General features: G+C 41.4%; 1 protein-coding gene across 1 annotated transcript; it reads right to left on the bottom strand.

Moving 5' to 3' along the window:
- Positions 1-14,660: 14,660 nt before the first annotated feature.
- On the bottom strand, positions 14,661-16,025 carry LOC145437851 (methylmalonic aciduria type A protein, mitochondrial-like). The gene has a single exon (XM_080315191.1). The coding sequence runs from the start codon at positions 15,823-15,825 to the stop codon at positions 14,689-14,691; it is 1,137 nt and encodes a 378-aa protein (XP_080171317.1). The 5' UTR covers positions 15,826-16,025; the 3' UTR covers positions 14,661-14,688.
- Between the last annotated feature and the right edge of the window lie 6,004 nt (positions 16,026-22,029).

The following is a 22,029-nucleotide window of genomic DNA, read 5'->3' as shown; positions in this document are numbered from 1 at the left end:
ACAGCGTATACATACATCCAATTCAATTTATGATCGGAAAGATATTACGTCGTCGTACGTTGATTCAATAAATTTACAAGTCGTGGAGACAGAAACAAAACAGTCGTCCGTGTGATCTTCGAATACGTGTGCACTAGACAGGCTTCGTGGTACGTCAGCCAACGACCATCCACTGGCGTGGACACCGGTCCGTGACGCTCTGCGTTATATGGTTTATTTCCGACGTTCAATCAATCACAACCGACCGACCGAGCAACCACGAGCCACGCAGAAGACAATATAAAGAATAAAGATGCGCCTTACACAATAACGGAGAGAAATACCATTCAGAGAAAACGACGAGACGTTACTACCAGGAAGAAATGCAGCGCGGGGTTGTGATTTCGACGATCAATACGCCGGAACAAAGACAATAATGAAGACAACGTCTGCAGTGTCAGAAAATTCTCGGAAATCGCAGAAGTTTGGCAGATTTTCGGACAATGGTGATCCTAGCATGCATCACACGGATTAGAAAAATATAAGGTAGATCGATTTTATTCTCTTGCACTACGACGTTAGTTGGTTACTGTTATTGGGATATTGACAAAGTATAGTTTAGTAAAGTAACTTGCAATCATTGTTTTCTAAACCCAAGTAGGGGTCGCATTTCCTGCGAGTCAAATCCTTCGCTACTGGAAGCTGTAGGATACACAGGTACTTATATAGCATGATGTTTTGATAAGAGAGGTGTGCGGGTAAAAACCTGTAGCAGGAAGGCTACCCTATTTATTCGATGCCATGATGCATCCAATAGCTGAATAGCTTGATATGTATGTGCAGAGGTGGTCAAAGTAGTCAAGAAATCTACTCAAGTAGAAGTAGCGACGAAAAAATCTACTCAAGTACGAGTAGAAGTACTTCTTCCATAAGCAACCTAAAACAACTTGAAGTAGAAGTAGAATTGACTGACTTTAAAAGTACTCAAGTAAGTAAGTAGTTATGAAAACGATCCTAATTCGTTCACATGGATTGTAAAATGGTGCAGATTGAGCTATGCGATAGGTGACGAGCTTGATTCATATTGATGCATACCAGCAGGTATCCAATTTTCGATAGCATAAGTATTCGTCCACATCATGGGATGAAAATGATTGTATTGATATGGAAATGCGATGCTAATCCTCTGTTTTCTCGAACAGCAAGTTTTAGAAAATAGCATGGTATGGCGCCATTCCCCATATTATAAGGCCCGTAGTTTAGTCGAAGAGCAACACGGAGATGTTGTATAGGATACGGTGTAAACACTTTGCGCAATTAGAAAACGTTAATAAAAAATATGGTGGACCGTAAAAACGCCATATTGTGTAGCTTTATTTCCAGAAATTAAAGGCATTACTACACTTGCTTTTATACTTCAACATGTAGGCTATGTTATCCAAACAAAAGAACTGATAATAATTATAACTCAAAGTATATGATACTGGGAATTGAAAGTGAAATATAAATACTACTTCTAAAAGCAGAACATGTATTTCATGTTTTTAGTCCAGAAAGGTTCAAAGGTGGTATGCTAAAACTGCTCTAAAACTAAAAAAAAGTCTGGACACGCCATGGACATGCTAGATTACGATATGACAAGTAAATGCTAGATTGCGAAACATCAGTTTCAAACGTTATGATGGAGCCATATATACTGAGATGAATTATTTGATATGGACGAAGGGCGACAATGTGGTGTGAACGGAACCACGCCAACCCTCCACCTAAATTATATTCACCGATAATTTCGTGAAATCATAGTGGTCACTCCGTATCCAGCACTGCGCGCGAAGCGCAACGAAAATTCTGGGATTTACTAAACTTTTATGAAAATTTAATGACGATATTCCGTGAAAACAGCCACGAAATTCCTCAAGCTATCTTCCTGATTGGAAGATTGAACTACTTCTACTTGACAAACTGAAAACAACGAAAAGTAAGTAAGTAGATCACAAAATATTACGAAGTAGAAGTAGAAAAATCAGATCTACTTGAGTAAGTACCAGAAGTAGAGGAAAACTATTTGAGTACTTCGAAAAAGTAGAAGTACTTCGTTACTGACCACCTCTGTGTATGTGTGATGAATGATGATATATTGCAAGCCTTTTGAAGAGATATTAGGCCTCTGCCATACAACGATACCCTTATGTTGAGTATATCATTGAGAAAAATATGCACTACTGCGGTAGTGCATGATATTTGCAAACATTGCTTTGCATGTAATACAATAAATAGGGCCCATTCTCGTCCTGTTGGAATATACCAATGTTAAATGCTACGTGATGCGAATTAGGAAGTTTCATATCAATTTAGAATAAAATGATTGCAAGTGAAATTTAGGCCTTTTGAAATACCCATAACAATGTCTTGCTAATTAGGTTGCATGCGAGTGATATTATCGGTGTCCTGAATGCTGAATGTCATGTATCATTTATTGTTGCCGTAATATCGTGTATGTATTGTTTTAAGGTCTTAAGTGATGTTTGTGTTTTTTGGAGCGCCCTACGTTGTTGATTTGTATTTCAGTAGTCTGCATAAACAGAATGATGCTACTTCGAGTCATTTCAAGATCAGCCGAATACTATGTTATGATGGTTCAAGTCGAAATATAAGCAATTTCTTTTAAATCAATACTAGCCAGTCTTCAGGATTACTGGACCACGACCTAACATCGACCTCGCCCTCCGCCACATGCCACCTCATTTTGTCGCTTGCGTCTTATATTCTCTGCATTACTTTTCATTGAGTGTGCATGCCTCTTATTTACTTCGCTTAGGCTAAGGTGGGTGTCTGATCTTAATGGCTACTCCAAGTTGTTTCGACACCATCCTATCTTTTCATTGTATCGCAGTCTTGTGATGTTTTGAAACGATTAAAATATTATTAAACCTGATTGATTAATTGATTGATTGGTATTTCGTTTTATTAGTTTACTTTTGTCCCTGCATATAAAATTGTTACCTGTCTCCATTCCCTATGATTAGTTATGACCAGACATGGGGTAATCGCGATCAGTAATCGTAATCGATTACGACGATTACAGCATTCTGAAGTAATCGTAATCGCAATCGATTACATTCGAAAAAAATCCGAAGTAATCGTAATCGTAACCGACTACTTCCTATATCTAATCGATTTCTTTGTGAAAGAACGATTACTTTTTGTTTGTACAACCACTATGACATAAACTGAATATTCGTGAACAAGAATGAGATAATATACCACGTTAGCGATAGCACAAACGTCTGATTTTCAAACGCCACTGCTCATTATTACGTCAGAAGTATTAGCTCCGCTCGTCATTGCGTAAGAAGTATCATCCACTCATAGTAAACAGACATGCGATGGACATTGTAGTGATTGTAAGAACACCCCCCGTGGTGTATATCAGGTTATCAATACACTACAGAAGCCCCTACCTCGCAGCAGAATATTGATCACTGATCACCACTCTGCCCATAGTTTCAAATAGTAACTTATGTATTGATGTTTGGTTGTGCTTAGTTAAACGCAGTTTCAACGTTGCTGCTTGGCGAGCAGTAGGCCTACGTACGCACGTACACCTGACAAAAATTCGGAATTTTGTACTCGTCGAATAAAACATTGCAGTTTCCACAACGAAGCATTACAAATAAACAGCTGCTTGTGTGATTATCTCTTACTACTATCTCTCTCTCTAGTAGTTTCCCTAAACGCATGAGCGATCTCGTCTTCTTGTTGTTGTGATTGTGCAACGTGCGTGCATTTATGTATTAGCACCCACGTCTTGTGAGTTGTTGGAGCAATAGGGATTAGGCTAGTCGATGCAACTGTTATTTTGTATTTCAGTTTGATCATTTATTACGGTATTTAACCTATGAATAAATGCAAAGTTGCACACTGCTGATATATATCATAACCGAGCCGGGCTTAGCCGTTTCTCGTAACAGCAGCTCGCAGTATCTGTATTAAGTTGAAGGCAGAATTTTTATGTTCACTATATCTTATTCTCATATAACTACTTGAAACGGGCGCCAATCGTTATTTCACAGTTCGTTACTCAGCATTTGGACCTGCCGCAATAACCATCCGCTTATATAGCCTGACATGTTAGCGTGGGTTGTAGCTAGAATCAGAACCAACAGCAATTCGTCCTACAGTCCAACCGTTGGACAATTTTCAAAACTGAATTTCGTCAATAATATTGGTTATTGCATTAGATTACTATTCATTTTTAACCTCTCTAGGCCCCAGAGTCAGATTCACCTGTAGAGCTGGGGCGCGTAATTCATAATTATAGCATCTGGTATGTCGTTATAATTACTTTATTGTATGTTGTTAATTCGTGACCTCCAGTCTGTTGATTTATCAAAAGATATTGTTCTCGCTCAAACGTAGCAGACTAAAAGAATATCTTTCGTGACACACACACACAAATTGTCATTGCTTCATTACTATGTGGATGGGACGGGTGGCATTTGCATTGTGGGCTCAGATTGGAAGGACAGGACTATTATTATTCACGCCCACCCAGCGCGGCTATTGACAATGGACGAATACCCTAAGTTTCGGCCAAGGTATTTCTTTTGTATCACATCCCGTGGAGTTGCGTGTTGGCTGAAACTGCATAGTCTTTTGGTGTGTTGTGGGATCGTGGCGCGGTAATGACCGGCTCCGAAATGCCTGTTCCCATACAATAGCCTATGCATGTTTTTTCTTGAGGGGGAGAGGTATGCATTTCAAAACCAGCTATCTACTGGAGCAGGGGTCACCAACCGTTTTGAAACAAAAAGATACTTCTTGTGTAGTGTGTACCGATTATTGCGACGACCGACGGGCTACCACTTACTCCCACCGTTTATCCGTCCTCAGTTGGATTTCTACACTTAGAGTAAGACAATCAGAGCACTGGGCCGAGTTTCCGCCCCTTACCAAGACCAAAAAACGCTCACTCGCCGGGACTCACACCAGCTCCTCCGGGCTCAGTTGCGTTGCTGCAGTGCGCGCCAAAGCGCTAATCTCCGCGTCGAGACTCGGGAATATTAACTATAAATTCCCGTTGAGCCGCCGCGTGGGCGAAGACGAGCAATGCCCCGAGCGACTGCGTTCGTATGTTCCTCGGGGTCGGCCGACCCATGTTCAACTGCTGCTCATATGAAACCAGCTTCAACTTTCAAATCTTTCATTTGAATATTTGCTACAGCGACCGCGGGCGACTCATTTGGTCCGCGTTGGTGACCCCTGTACTAGAGACATTTGCATCGCGAAGCTCGAAGAACATTTTAAAGAATTACTTAATTCTCGAAAATACTCTATATAATTTATGTTGGTTTACGAAATACTTTTGAGTCCCTTCGAGCACTCTCCCCACGCTATTAAGGAATTTGGGGTGCGACAGGTAAAGACCTGGCAATAATGCAAATCGTTGGGTGCGATAAATCATCCCAATAAAGTTGGGCAATTGGTATATTATGACGTAATAAGCAAATGACGCATGATATATGAAGAGAGTTGATATCTCAGCCTTTTCATCGTAATCCTGTCTTCCAATATATCCTATAAGAATATAGTCCTAAGAAGCAAAACAAATGTAATCGTGAGTACTTTTCCAATGTAATCGTAATCGACTACTTCCTGATTTTGCTGTAATCGTAATCGCGTGATTCTGAAATAATCGTAATCGCAATCGATTACATTCACGAAGTAATCACCCCATGGCTGGTTATGACCCTAGGTATAACGTTTTGAACGATATCTTCGGTTTTTCTACACGAAGTTCTTTGGATGAAAGGGGGAATTTATAACCGTACATATTGTTAATGCCATTTTAAGATTTGATCAATGAGCACTGAGCACTCTTGCCAACAATGCTTAATTCCATGAAGTGAAATTCCCGATAAGAACATTTGTGCTACCTGGTAATCTATATGCCGTGTGAAGTAGAGATAAGCTGTAATAAATGGTACGATGTTTTGAGTAAGTAATCTCTCGTGGCTATGATATATATACGAATGTGATACAGCGTATACTATACATACATTCAATTTATGATCGGAAAGATATTACGTCGTCATACGTGGATTCAATAAATTTACAAGTCGTGGAGACAGAAACAAAATATTCGTCCGTGTGATCTTCGAATACGTGTGCACTAAACAGGCATCGTGGTACGTCAGCCAACGAACCGCTGCGGCGTGGGACGCCGGTCCGTCGAAGGGAAGACTTACGCAACGAATGCTATACGGTAACCTTCTGGAGTCAGATTACACAAGTACAACATCTACAGAGGGTTGTAATGACTCGAGTCATGACTCGACCCGAGTCAGACTCGAGTCACGATATTTTTGTGACTCGAGTCATTTTCTTGAAATGGGAAAATGACTCGACTCGAGTCAATATTTGGATTGACTCGACTTGTACTCGAGTCATTACGCATGACCCGACCCAAGTCATTGACTCGGCTTATTTTATATGACTAGAAGATGAAGAAATTTGCGAATCGTAATGGTTAGATCAACGCATCTTTCGAATTCTACCGACATCGCTATTTGTCGCCACTGCTTTCGTTGCACTCGACTGATATCAGATATGCCGCCGTAAAAACAGCAGACAATAGTACATATAGTAGCAATATTGTACAAAATCATCCTGTGATGAAAGGTATAATAGATCCTCCGCAATCAAAGTACTCAAGACATTTCAATTATACAAGCAAACAATCGCAGCAAAGTTCAGTTAGAGCCGATGAAATGACTCAGATGGTCAAGTACTTGTAAGAGACTGATAAGCTCATGAGTAGATTTGAAGGCGAGGATTCTTTGCATTTTTGTACAATAGGGCTGTTCAAAAATAACTTCTTTTTTATTTTACTGGGTGGCTACTAATAAAATTGTTATGTTGCATAGAAAGAACACTGAATCTGGCTTAATTTTAAAAAGTAGAATCAATGATATGAGAGGAGAAAATTTTATATTTGAAAATAAATGGAGTGTTTTTAGTGAGAAATTCTTGCATATAATCTAATTACATAGGCTACTATTTTTTCGTATCCAAAGTATTCCACTCTAATAAATTCGCTTTTGCTAGTTGGAATTGAGCCCAATTTGCTATGAATCATATTTTACACAATATAACAATTTCATGCGGTAGCCGGTAAAATTCGAAAATCTCTATTTGTAATTAATCCAAAATTTTCCTTGATAGTAGTAACGCTCCGGCGGCTATTTTGGCAGCTGAGCAGGAAAGCTGACCTATTCTTAGTCATCTACCTGATAATAATGTGAAAGAAAAACTGTACCTCTACATAAACATGCATCTGTTGATTCTCTATCAGTTGGTATCTAGACGTGAATTCGTTGGTTCTATATCAGCTATAAGCTAATTCAGGATTGAAAACATAAGTTGAACATGACTTCAATGCTATGACTTGGACTCGGACTCGAGTCATAACACTATGACTCGGACTTGACCCTTTAAACGGTGACTTGGACTCGGACTCGACTCGGTGATGAATTGAAAATGACTCGACTTGACTCGAGTCAATACCACAAAAGTAAGATTGACTCGTGACTCGGAACCATGTGAGTTGGTTACAACCCTGCATCTACAAACATTCGCTATGCAAACGTCTATTTGGGCGCCTGACCGAGAGATGAGATCTAGGATGTGTGCTTCTCAGCACACGCCAGGCGCGGAGCCAGTCGAAAAATTAGGGGGATTCGGATTTTCATTTTCAAATTTACCAAGATAGCATCAATTCAATTCGGGGTGAGTACATGTGTAAATGGCGATCATATAATCTCTTGGTATTGACGTTTTTAGGCGTATGATAAGCTTGCCAAAGAGTCGGGAGTGCTGTCAATTAGGGCGAGTTCCTGATCTCTGCTGAACAATTAAATATGCGCGCGTGTTACGTAGTCTCGGCGACAGTTTTCGCAAATCAAAATGTCCGAACTTGATGGCACCGATTTCAAACCTTCGTCGTCTTTCAGAACTCAAGCCACGATACACATCTTCTGATCGTTACATTCAAGTATTAGCGAGAATCAATTACACAAGTTAAGTCTGTTTGTAGCGATTCGATGTTATTCAGTTTTGCGATGTCGCTGTTTAACCAATATGACATAAAACAATCACTAATTAGCGTAAACTCGACCAGCGAGAGATAGAAGCCATAGCATGCTAGGCCCGAGACGCGATAGTTAGGCCAGCAATGATATATTTCAAACCAGGCCTATTGCAGATGCTATCGTGTAGGCCAGCGATGATATCGTGCACACCAGGGCGAAGCCGCCAATGCAGATGCGATGATGGTGAACTGAGCCTATTAGATTGTTCAAGCTTGCGGTACCAGGCATTTTCGAGGCGCGATAAAGCAGGCTATCGACGATTGCCACGCGCACGGTAATGAATGACCTAATTTCGCGACCATCTCAGCGGGAGATCATCACAGAATCTTCTTGCTAATTGACAACACGTTTCTTGCAAATCGGCCGCACGGAACACTGATAACACAATTATTGCATTTCAACTGAATGTAAGAGTTAGAAAAGGATCATTTCAAAATGACGGGGTTTCGCGACGACCTTTTTTTAGTCAACCAACGGAAAATGTGTATTTCAGGAGTTGAGACGGAAAGTTGACATTTTTTTAGTCAACCAACCACAATTTCGTGGTAAATTTACGATTTTTTCCGGATTTTACTCAAGTATTGTAAGTCTGAAAATTTTGAAAAAGTGTCCTCCTATCCCTGTCCCAAAATATGGTAGCCTAACCCTAGGTTCAACCCAATGTTTTCAACTCGGTTCGAGTGATGTAGAATGGCTCGCATTCAAAATATAGTAATTTTTCTCAGTCTCAACAGTTTCTGGCCCTATTTGCCAAGTATCAGGACTGATAACTGTGTAACTTTGCCATTCTTCGAGGTGACAATGAAATGTCTGTCTTGGCCGTCTTAGTCTCAAGCCATATGACTTGGTTCGAGTCATGCACAATGACACGAACACAAGTCGAGTCAATACCAAAATTCAGTCGAGTCGAGTCATTTTGCGTAATTGGAAAAAATGACTCGAGTCGTGACTCAAGTCATTACAACCCTGCTAGTACGCAACGCATGCTTACTTCAATACTTCAGTACTCCGAAAAAGTAGTACTTTGGTACCAATTCCGCTTACGAATATACCTTGGTTTACTTTGTAGTTCCACTGCTGATGGAGCGTACAATTGTTCCGATAAAGGCTTCAAAATAGAACTATTTGAATGATGACAGGACCTCCCACATTTAGGGCTCAATATACAATTGAATAGTATATTCCTATTTGAACAGCTTCTTTGAGGTACAGAACTTCAATATACAATTGAATAGCATATTCATATTAAAATGAACCCGAATATTTTCGGCTGACACTCGTCAGGGGTAATACAAATTTTCCACTTAATATCATCAAAGACGATGGCACCAAGATTACTGACCCTCGCAGTATCTCACAATCACTCAATGAACATTTCGTTTCCATAGGTGACAAGTTGGCCTCTTCTTGTGCCAATTGCGCTGATATATCCCCAGTGGCTTACTGCAGGTCAAGCTTAGATTCGTTTTTCATAACTGACACAAGTGAGGAAGAGATCTATGAAATAGTTAGAGATATGAAAACTGGAAAAGCAGAGGGTCATGATGGAATTTCTACCGACCTACTAAAAACTCTCATTCCTGCCATTGGGCCCACGTTAGCGTATTACTTCAACCAATGTGTAAAATTGGCCATTTTCCCAGCTGCTTTGAAAATAGCTAAAATTACTCCTGTTCACAAATCCGGAGCTAAAACTGACATGAATAATTACAGGCCTATCTCAGTCCTACCGTGTATTGCTATTTTATTTGAGAAACTCATCTATAAAAGAATGGTGACATTCTTTGAACGAAATTCCCTGATATCGAGTAGCCAATTTGGCTTTCGACACAACACCGACACAAATCAAGCCATCACTGATCTCATTACTAAACATTATTCAACTCTAGGCTCTAACGATGTTTGCTGCAGTATATTTTTAGATTTGAAAAAAGCTTTTGACACGATCAACCATTCTTTATTGCTTGAAAAATTACAGCGTCACGGTATTAGAGGTAAATCTCTGGAATTATTTCGTTCCTATCTTTCAAACCGCTTACAGTACATTGACCATCACATGTCATCTCCCTTTCACTATGGAAAAATCGAGACCGGTGTTCCCCAAGGCTCAACTTTAGGTCCAATTCTTTTCATAATGTACATTAATGATCTGCCAAACGCATCAAAGTTCCACACTACTCTCTTTGCAGACGATACATGCTTATTTGCTCGCGATTCTGACCTAGCTTCTCTCCAGCATACAGTCAACTCTGAAATGGAAAACATTATCACCTGGATGAATGTCAACAAACTAGTAATAAACCCTGCCAAAACTCAGCTGTTGATTAGCAACAACAAGGCACCGCCCACTCACACACCCCATTTTGCAATAACAATACTTGGCGTCACTGTGAAACCAACCTCCACTGTGAAATATCTAGGGATACACATTGACAATGATATGTCTTGGAGATCCCATATCGAATTGCTAGTGTCAAAAGTTTCTCGTGCTTGCGGTGTGCTGTCACGGGTATCTCGTTTACTTCCCAGATCAGTTCTAAGAACTCTATACTTTTCCATAATTCATCCTCATCTGTTATATGGTATTATTTTTTGGGGCACAACTTTCAAAACGTACTTGCAAGCCTTATCTGTTCAACAAAATAGAGCTATCCGCTCAATATGCCGTCTAGGGTCACGGGACAGTGTTCAGCAAGCATACAGATCCCTCAACATATTAACAGTTCCTAAAATGTGCTCTCTAGAAATTGCAAAGTTGATGCATAGATACCATAATGGCAATATTTCCGATGCATTGCTAGGCCTATTTCTTCTCCAAAAAGACGTCCATACTTATAATACCAGATCTGCTTCTTCTAACAACTATTTTATTCCACGTGTGTCTTCAATGGCTCAAAGATCCATTGTCTTTTTAGGACCAAAACTATGGGGTGAGATTCCAACTGAATTGAAAAATATGTCTTTTAACGAATTTAAATATCATTATAAAAAGCAGCTCTTGCAATCATAACCTTATGGCTACTGTTTAGTTTCTTCATTCTCTTACCATTGAGAGTTTGGTACCGTTTGTATTGTTTACTTGTTATTTTACCATCTGTTTAGTTACTTGTTATTATATAGCTAGATTGACAGCAGTGAAATGCCAAATCATTAACTATAGATATACATATATGGGTTATATGTAATTGGTATTGCATGTTGACCTATATATGACTGTCTGTTTAATGTATGAGGTGACCAGCTGACTTGAAGGCCTGAAGGTCGTATCGCTGGCCACCATTTCACAGCATTACTTTTTTACACATGAAAATAAACTTCTGTCTGTCTGTCTGTCTGTCGTCAGCAACTAGTAGAGAATTCGAAAGAACAGCGTATATCAACAATCGTAACACAAAATATGACGTCACCAGCACGAAATGTCGAATACGAGAGCGTTCAATGTACTATTTTTAGATGATACACGAACTCTTTTTTTGTTGACGCAGCCTTGGCTGGTGTATTTTGATAAAAGTCGACTCCAATTCCTATTGAAATAAACCGAATATTTTCGGCTGACATTCGTAAGTGGTGACACTTGTCAGCAAACTAGTAGAGGATTACCAGTGAACTCGGCACTTGGTGAATTCGGCCAGACGAACTCGGCACTTGGTGAATTCGGCCATTGTTTAATTCGGCCATTGTTGAACTCGGCCATTGGGAAATTTTGTAATAAAAATGCATTGAATATATATCTCAGATAAAGAAGAATCACGTGCCGTGGTAGATCGCGTAGCGGTACCGGTCACCATGATTGGTTACTGGAATGTTTGCCGGTGAACTCGGCACTAATCTCGGGATATCCCAACCCCAACTTTGACCCTAACCCACCTCCAATCACCCTTTCCCCCAACCTGATGTCCCCCTTCCCCAATCTTGGGATACCCTAACCCAGTTCCGATCCCCCTTTCCCCCAAGCTCCAATCCCCCTTTCCCCCAACCTAGTATCACCCCTTCCCTAATCTTGGGATACCCTAATCCACCTCCAATCCCCAACCTAGTATCCCCCATTCCCTAATCTTGGGATACCCTAACCCACCTCCAGCCTAATATCCCCACTTCCCTAACATCCCCAACCCTAATCTTGGGATACCCTAACCCACCTCCAATCTTCCTTTCCCCGAACCCTAATATCCCCCTTACCCCAACCCTAATATCCCCCTTTCCCCAACCCTAATATCCCTCTTTGCCCCAACCCTAACATCCCTCTTTCAAACCCTAATATCCCCCTTTCCCCAACCCTAATATCCCTCTTTGCCCCAACCCTAACACCCCCCTTCCAAACCCGAGTATCCCCCTTTTCCCAACCCTAATATCCGTCTCTCCAAAGGCACAAAAAAAACAATTTATTTTGATGTTTATAAATGTCTGTTCATATTCGTGGGAAACGTTTATTGGTGATCCTTTAAAACTTCGTTATTGCATAAAACACAGATATCCATCTTCTCAAAAGCCGTCCATCCATCCCACGCCAAGTCAAAACTGAGCCGACCACGCGAGGTCAATGTGCGAACGTCGCGTTATCTCCCGCGGTTGCGCAATCCGTGATCACGTGATCTAATCACGCCGTGACTGCGTGATCTACGCATGCCCTGACCTCCTTACAATATTGCCAATCACTCGATAATACTATTATTAGTTTAATAATTCATATTAATAGCTGTTAATACACTTTATTACAAAATTTCCCGATGTCCGAGTTCACCAATGGCCGAATTCACCAAGTGCCGAGTTCACCAAGTGCCGGGTTCGTCCGGCCGAATTCACCAAGTGCCGAGTTCACCGGCAACCTAGTAGAGAATTGCAAAAAAATATATATCAACATTCGCATCACGAAATATGACGTCACTGACATGAAAGTTTGAATAATTGGTGCTCAATGTACTATTTTTAGATGGTATTCGAACTTCATCTGTTGGCACAGACTTGGTTGGCGTACTTCGAGAATAGTCGACTAGCGCTGAGGAATTAACAGCAACAATCGTTTCACATACTTACAAACCAGTTTTGAAATTAGTTCTACATTGGTGGTCATAGTAGTAAGCGTTGATACCCAAAGACTGCATCAAGTGGAAGTAGAAATTGAAGGACTGAAAGTTATCAAGTTGTTTCAAAACGCATATTCGGCCGTGGGGCTCGCATGTTTTTAGCAGTTAATTAGGAGGTGCTTTAGAAATGGCATGATGTAACTTTGCAGCTACCCTAATGCAAAAGAAACTGAGACTACAAATAGGTGCAATTATCAAAAACCAACCATCCTGCAGGTGCTGTTAGGCCACGTTGATCTGACAATCTTGTGCATAAAAACCCAAAACTAATGCAATGCAAAGTGAAAAAATTAGGTAGTTTTGACAAAAAACCAGTCAAGTAAAAGTTGAATGAGTCAAAACTATTACCAGCCTTTTTAGCCAAAGGGCCACATGTGGTTTTTCGGACGTTTATAGTCGTCCTATTTGGGAAAGCCGGATAAGGTAATGTTGGACGCAAGATTTATCTTACTATGTAGTAAAATTGCTGACATTTATGACATGAAAAATGAGTGTGCATACATGTTCTAGCCGTGCGAAGTGAGAGAATATTTTAAAGTTTACGAATGAATTCGGTCAGTGGTATTGATAATTGCATATACTGTGGGTCGCATTTGTACCACGGTGCTCAGCAGGGTTGTAATGACTCGACTCGAGTCACGATTTCCTGATGACTCAACTTGACTATATTACTAATGCGAACTATTCGATATCACCAAACAGAGTTATAATAAGTGGCGTTAACAAGACTTTAACTGGAAACTGAGCAGTCAACACAATGACATGTGTCATTTATTTTGTGCCAGGTTTCAGGGACTACAACTGTAATGGGAGCTCATGGCCTCATGCACTCGCAAAGTCACATGTGTACCGACAATTAAGAGATATTGGCATGGTGCGTGCTGGCTCGGAGATGGCTGTCGCCGAAATGATGGTTCCCCGGGCTGCACACCACTACTGAAGTATCTCGATGGCCTCAAGCGATACCAGGAATATTCCGACTCATTATTGCGAATACAGTTTGACTCAATTCTGTAAATTATGTGTATATTTTTGTTTTTGAAGAAGGGTATAAAAGCAACAAATCTAGTGCCATCAAATAGCAAAGAAAAAAAATTTATGTTACAAAATCTTCCGCGGCATACTCTACTTTATGAAAATTTCGAAAACATTTACGAAAAATGTGGGGGGAGGCACGGCCCATTCTGCTTACCCTAGCTATGAAAACGTGTTGGAACTGTTCTCGCGCTCATGCTGATCAAATTTTTGGTTGACCTTGCAAGTTCACAATAAATTATGTGGGCATTTCTGTTTTTGATATTGTAACTCATTTCTAAAATTACTGGGCGGGCCGCAGGTTGGCCACCCTGGCACTGGAATAAGCAGTACGATTGAAACAAAACCTGCCCGAGTACTCCTGACAACTTCTGGATCTCCAATAATGACCTAGATACGGAGTCAGATCGACTACTATGAAATAGTGCATTTATATTGCATCATAAAATCTTTGAACTTTTAAAATAATTACTCAACAACAAGTCACACGCTAGACCCGGCGTAATTTCGCAATTTTTAACCCGCCCCTCTAATACCGGAAGCGCTCTCGCCACGTTACTATTCGACGCGAAAACCTCTAACACACTCTCCCGTATATGATTCCACATCCAAATGGCGCGCTGTTCTTTACGGAGTTTAGTCAACTCAGCGCTGGAGGACATGAGTTCATAAAAATCTTTGATCATCGACCACAAGTCGGAAATCCCGTCCCCGCTAATCGAAGACACCCTGCGCACCTTTTGCTTCCAAAGTGTATGTTTTCGTGGCACGAATTTCATAGCGCTGGTGTATTCGGCTTGTAGGCGTCTCGCGGCTGGTAGTAAATCACCGTCTGCCTTGTTTATAATCACCATATCCACCAATTCTACGATTCCACGCTTAATTCCCTGTAATTCATCGCCGCTGGCCGGTGGAATTAGCAATAGGAATATGTCGGTCATGTCCGATACGGCAACCTCGCTCTGTCCGACACCAACTGTTTCAACAATGACAACATCATACCCGGCAGTTTCACAAAGCATCATCGCTTCCGTCGTAGTTCGCGTTACGCCTCCGAGTGTGCCTTGAGCTGGAGAAGGTCGAATGTACGCTTTCGGATTGCGAGAAAGATAAGTCATCCTTGTTTTGTCTCCCAGTAGAGAACCTCCCGTTCGGTTTGATGACGGATCCACGGCTAAAACCGCTACTTTTAAATCGTGATGTTCCGTTAAATACGTGCCGAATGTTTCGATGAACGTGGATTTCCCAGCGCCGGGCGGTCCGGACAGACCGATTCGTAGAGTATTCGATTTCGACGTAGACAAATCAGTGATGACGTACTGCAAGAGTATCTGCCCTAAAAGCTTTTTTCTCCGGTGAGTCGATTCGACCAGTGTTATGGCTCTCGCTAAAGTAGCACGGTCTTGCTTGACAAGACCATCGTGCAGTTTCCGAACTAATGCTTTTTCTTGGTCAGTAATTGGAAAAGCTTTGGACACGTCATATTTTCCCGATATGATGTCGTTGTATGATAATGAAGAAAAATTCCGTACGCGTTTTTGAAGGTGACGGAGCTGATAGTTTCTTAAATGAAGCATAACCTATCTTTCAGAGCTGATTTTTATGGTTTACGCTACTGTACTATTTCCATCATGCGACGCTAAAAATAAAAACATGGTTCAGCTTCAGCAAAATACATTCAAATATACGGCTTCTGTTACTGCAGATCAGTGGTTCCCAACCTTTTTGTCTTCATTCCCCACTTCAGATTTATTCCGAGCCGCCATTCCCCAACAGAACCGTAAACGCACAAAGCGGAAAGCGCGAAAAAATTATATAATTCATGTTTGATTCGGTCTATATGATCGGGTGTGGCCTATAATTTATTCCCTCTCTGCTCACGTGATCAGATTTACCGATAGAGCTGAGTGAGGTGTCTTGGAAAAGGTACGACCCCTAAATATAAATTGAACATCTTGGGGCAGACCCGTTGATATATTGACTTCGTTACATGATGCTATTTCGTGACCTCCTATATCTGCTATGTCAAAAGATATGGAAATCGTCAAAAGTAAAAGGCACGCACGATTTCAAATTTGTATTGTTTTACTGGCAAATAATTTTTCCCTGTGGGATGGGATTTGTCCTGTGTGGGGTTCAGATCGCCAGGATAGGAACATTCGGCGCCAGCCATTTAGCCGCCTATGGACAATTAAACATATATGTATAATTGTATATTGTATATATATAGAAGTTTGCGGTCACCACAAGGGCATTCCTTCTCGGCCGAGGTCTACTCGCTGCTGATCGTTCTGGCACACACGCATGTTACATGGCCTATAACTTCATATGTCTTGGTCCGTCGTGGCGCAGTAATAACAGACGCCGAAGTCTCCATTTCTATAGATTCTACGTATTTTCGTGGGGGATGAGTACCCAATAATCATTAATCAAGATATTTGTCAATATTGAATCGCGCGCGCAGCGCAAAAAAAAAAATTTGAAAAAGTGACATAAATTTCCAAAAAAATACTCTATAATTTATGTTAATTTGCGAAATCATTTTGGGCCGCTTCGAGCTCCCTACCCCAAATGGGGGGTTTGGCGTGGGGCAGTTACGGTCCTGTTCCCCAATCCCCACTACCGGACTACCCAACGCTTTTGTCATCACAGAGCAGCTATTTGCTGGTTTGACTACACAAGTCACACAACCACACCAGTACGCAAGACAATCGCTTATAACTGCAACGTAAAACGTATTGTGAACGGATACCAGTAAGGCAGTAACGCTCACAATTTCGCGAAAGCGTTATTTCACGTCAAACTAGTCGTGCTGGAAGTGTTTGTGACGCCATCATTGGCCATCCAGAGTTCAAAATGAGGTTTTGTGAACAACACGCAATATAATGTTCGATACATACATTCCTGAGCAGTTATAACTGGTAACGGTAATTGCGCATGTGTCTACGTGAATATGAAAACTGTCCTGTGGATAATTTTGAACAAATGCGTCTATTCCCCGCCGGACTGAAGTGGTCCTGGCGGAATTCTAGTGGGAATCTTCGCTCTAACGTGTAAATCACATGTATCACTATTTCTGGGATTAACCCCGAGCGTATCGTGTATTCAGGAAATATCGACTACGGTTGATTTTTTCTTTATTCGGGTCTAATTTGGAAAAAATCAGGATTACGAGGCTTAATTTAATGCAACATCGTCACTCGCTCATTGCTATCTGAAATAAATCGAGGAATAATAGTCGATACCGTCCGATATCCGTTCTCCCATGCATCGGGGTTGTATTCGAAAAGTTGCTCCTCTCCCGCCTGTCCTCATTCCTCGCCAAAATGTCTGTCATTTCCCCTCAACAATTTGGCTTCCGAAACAAACACCAAACCGCACATGCCCTCCTAACAGTGGCCGAACAGTATTATGATATCTCAGAGAAGCGAAATGTGGGATGTAGCATTTTTCTCGATCTAAAAAAAGCGTTTGACTGCGTAGATCATAAAATTCTCATCTCGAAATTGGCGCGCTACGGACTTCGGGGCCCACAACTTGAGCTCATGAAAAATTACCTCACTGGACGCCAACAAATGGTTGCGATCTCAGACACCTTGTCCTCTCCTCACCTGGTGACCTGTGGTGTGCCCCAAGGCTCAGTACTTGGACCGGTCCTTTTCACCTTATATGTCAACGACATTTTTGAAACCTCCTCATTGAACACCACACTGTTCGCTGATGATACTCACCTCCTCTCTTCAGCATCTTCGACGGCAGAGCTGGATGCCCTGACTGGTGACCAAATGCCCAAAGTCCATGAGTGGACGGCCCAGAACAACCTCTGCATAAACGCCTCGAAATCGCAATTGCTGACAGTGAATTCAAAAAATAACCTAACCGTTAATATCGCTGGTCAGCCTGTTTCCAACACAGATAATGCCAAATATCTCGGAGTTTTACTGGACTCGAACATGTCCTGGAAGAGTCATATTCAGTCCCTAGAAACTAAATTATCACCGAAGTGCGGCCTGTTCTACAGCCTTAGGCGCTTCATGCCAGCATGGGTTCTTCTGATACTCTTTAAATCCTTAATCCAATCGAAGTTACACTATGGCATCCTCTGTTGGGGGGCTGCCAGAAAAACTGCACTCAAGCCACTGCAAAAACTACAGCATAAAGTACTCCGAATCATAGCTAGGGCCCCAACGGGGCCTGGCTGCCCATCCAACAAGTCGCTGCTGAAGAGATTCGGCGTCCTAAACATAGAAGATATGCGGAAACTAGAAATCGCCAAGTTTATGTATCAGTTCCACTGCGGTCGTTGCCCCGAATATTTCAATGACTTCTTTACCTCGGAATCAAAAGCACACAGGTACAACACACGCGCGTCCACGTCGTCCAAATATCATATGATCGACCGAAAAGATCATCGCTCTATCAAATATGCCGGACCTGATGTGTGGAACAGTATCCCGCCGGCCATCCGACAGTCGACGAGCATGTCCACATTCAAGTCGAAATACAAGCAATTACTACTAAATAAATACAGTCCACCCTCAAGATTACCGGACCACGACTGACCTATCGATCTCGCTTCCCATGACATGCCGCCCTATTTATTGTCGCTTTCTTTTTTCTATACTATCTTCTTTACTTTCATTCAGTGTGCATGCCTCCTCTTTAGATCGCCTAGGCCAAGGTGGGTGTCAGATTCCATAGACTGCTCCTTGTCGCTTCGACATCTTCCTGTCTTTTCATTGTATCGCATTTTTTGTGGTGTATTGAACTGATAAAATTGCTAATAAACCAATGATGATGATGATGACTTGATTCGTAACATATTCTTCGCTATAGCGAAATTATCGAATGCAACCAGAAGCGCCGACTAGAATATATCATCATGGAAAACTGAATGGGATAGAACGGTAACTGCGTGGCCTGTCAATCATTTCCGGCCGGGTAACAGTTACCTCACGAGTTGAGCAAATTTGCGCCAGTCACAAAACCTTAGCATTGAGAAAGTGTCTGTTTTCTGTTAGTGATCTTTCGGGGCATTTGACCTTATAGTAGGTGTTTTGCAGATATGTATTAGTGATTAATTACAACTATCGAATATTGGAAATGCCTGCAAACAGTTGTGCCTTCCCTGGTTGTAATACTAGTCGGTAAAATAGTAATTCAGTACTGTCATGGGATCTGTCTTATTATTATCATTAATATTTTAATGAATGCTCATTTATACAGTATATCTATTGAAATTATGGCCTCGAAAGTCAGTGATGTTGTTGAGGAATGGTACGATATTCCTCCAGAAATTGTCAATGAACTTCTCTTCAACGACTTTGATCGAAGCAAGGACACCATATCTGTTCCAAATATTATTCAGCAACCTGTTGATCTTGCACCGTTGCTGCACTCCATTTGACCATATATCTATGTGTTTTGCAGATCTGTATTGGTGATTAATTACAACAATTGAATATCGGAAATGCCTACAAACCGTTGTGCCGTCCCTGGTTGTAATACTAGTCGGAAGAATAGTAATTCAGCACTCTTTGTCATTTACAGGGTGGATCTCGCGAAGAACGAACAGGAAAGGCAGCACCGATCGCAACTACGTCGTTTTATATTGTCCAATGTCCATACGCGATTCTACTGATAGAAGAGATAAATAATCAGTCAGCTCGATAGAGAATCGTGAGTTACGGTATTTACATTGTTGTAACAGAAAATGATCTACATATATCTATTGGTGGTATGGGAGGTGTACGGCTATATTGCCGGCATGATATCAAAGCTGGTAGCTGCAATCCTGTGACTGATAGGCTACGTTGTTACTGGCATCATGCTATGATTCTTTTATGGACGATTTATTGTGTTTTCAAGAGCCCAAATATGTGATCGACATTTCCGGCCAGAAGATATTATAGCGGCAGGTGCTTCTGGGAAACGTCGGCTGAAATTGGGAGCGACACCTTGCCTCAATTTGCCTAAAAAGTCTGCACCATTCTCTTCCCCGCCAAGGAAAGAGCCAGCGCCCAGAAACACAGTTGATAAAAAACTATATTATCAAAATGTTGCACAGTTGAAAAAGGACGCATCTCATATTCAAGGTAGGTCAAATTTAGAATAAAGTTGAATGCTAATTTGTGATTCAATCACTCTTCAATAGGTGGCTGGGTATCATATGAGAAGAAAGGAGAGCTTCATCTTGATTTGGAGGAATCTGGTCATATTCAACCTAAAATTAGGTCAGTTTTGAATTTACCAGACTAAGACCTGCATAAATCTACAAATAAGGAAATTACCAAAATTCTTGAGCTACTCTGAATTACAAATTTACAAATTGCAAACAGCCCGCACTTTTTGCAATGCTGTACGAGTAGCCTACATAGTGCGGTGAAAGGAGCTGTCTGTCCGATATTCTGCGATGGCATATGCCGCAAGTCCGTATGTTGCGGATAGCGGCTTACAATATCCTTAGCTGGCAGTAGCGGATACGAGCGTCCTGCGTGTAGCTCTTGACTGGTAGTTCAATAGACAACAGTTGCCTTTTCCATATGTATTGGACGGATGGTTACTTCAAGCAGTAGGTTATACGGCGTACATTGAATCTCATATCAAAAGGGGCTAATATGCGATATGCGCTCGGTTATAACTATGCGATAAGTCACGTGATGTAGTATTTCTCCATACCGATAGGAGAGAGGGAGCTAGAGCTACCACACTGTCCCATCTAAAAGGGAGTGATAGCGATAATCAAATCGTATAGGTTACTAAATGTAACAGGGGATGCAAGTACAAAATGAAATAATCGCAATACAGTAAATACATGATGTGCGGGTTGATTGTAGCAGATGGTTATCATGTGAGGTCAAATCCCGTGGTCTGGGATACAATTTCATAACTACATGATGGTTGGAAAAGGCAACAAAAAAAAGTTTTTTTGGTGTTTTATTTAAATGAGAAAAGAAAAAGGTAAGGGCAAGGGAAGCGAGTGGCGGAGATCAACAAGGGATTAGAAGTTGCCGCCAACCGATGTAATATAGGGCAGTGCTCTTCAACCGGGGTGGTCGTACACCCTAGGGTGTACCAGAATTTGCAAAGGGTGTACCACTCGGATGGGGTGTACAGGGGTGTACCAGATCCGAATTACAATGAGCCGATGGCTAGCTATCAAAAAGACAGGTTTATGGGTCAGTACAGGTAGACGCACAGGTTAATGAGCAATACGGTACGATGTTATCACAATCACAAGTGTACAAGTGTACTGTACACCGCTTGATTGTGATGTCATAAGCAAATATTTCTTCTATTCATTTAGCCGTCGGCAATAGACCAATGGTTCCGTTTGGTGTTGGAAAGTATGCAGTTAACAAACATGTGATCTGCTAGTCATTTGTCTTTTATTGATTTTTGAGGAAACCGCCGCGATAGCTCAGACTTCTTGAATCGGTACTTCCTACCCGACGTTAATAAATACCGCAATGCTCATAAATGAAGTGACGTAGCCAGCCAGGGTCGAAACAGCTTCCATGTTGAAATCGAAACCCTTTTGTTTTAAAATGCCGATTTTATGTCCAATATTTTGCCATACATTTGCAATTTAGTATTTTGTTATTAGTGATGCAAATTAGCGACAATAGACTGTGTATAGCGGCATACGATCTGAGGTTACTGACATCTCTTGCAGCCCACGTGCTACTATCGAGTGTGTGTGGTGTGGGGCAGGCCTGATACGCATAGGCTGGTGCGCCTGCTGCCCTGCTATCATCGCTGATCAGAATATCTGCAGCAGT

The sequence above is a fragment of the Botryllus schlosseri genome, chromosome 4 (genome assembly GCF_051294905.1).
Source record: "Botryllus schlosseri isolate E-star chromosome 4, Bs_hap1, whole genome shotgun sequence".
Lineage (NCBI taxonomy): Eukaryota > Metazoa > Chordata > Ascidiacea > Stolidobranchia > Styelidae > Botryllus > Botryllus schlosseri.
Note: the sequence above shows the minus strand (reverse complement) of the source record. Positions and strands in the feature narration are given on the sequence as shown.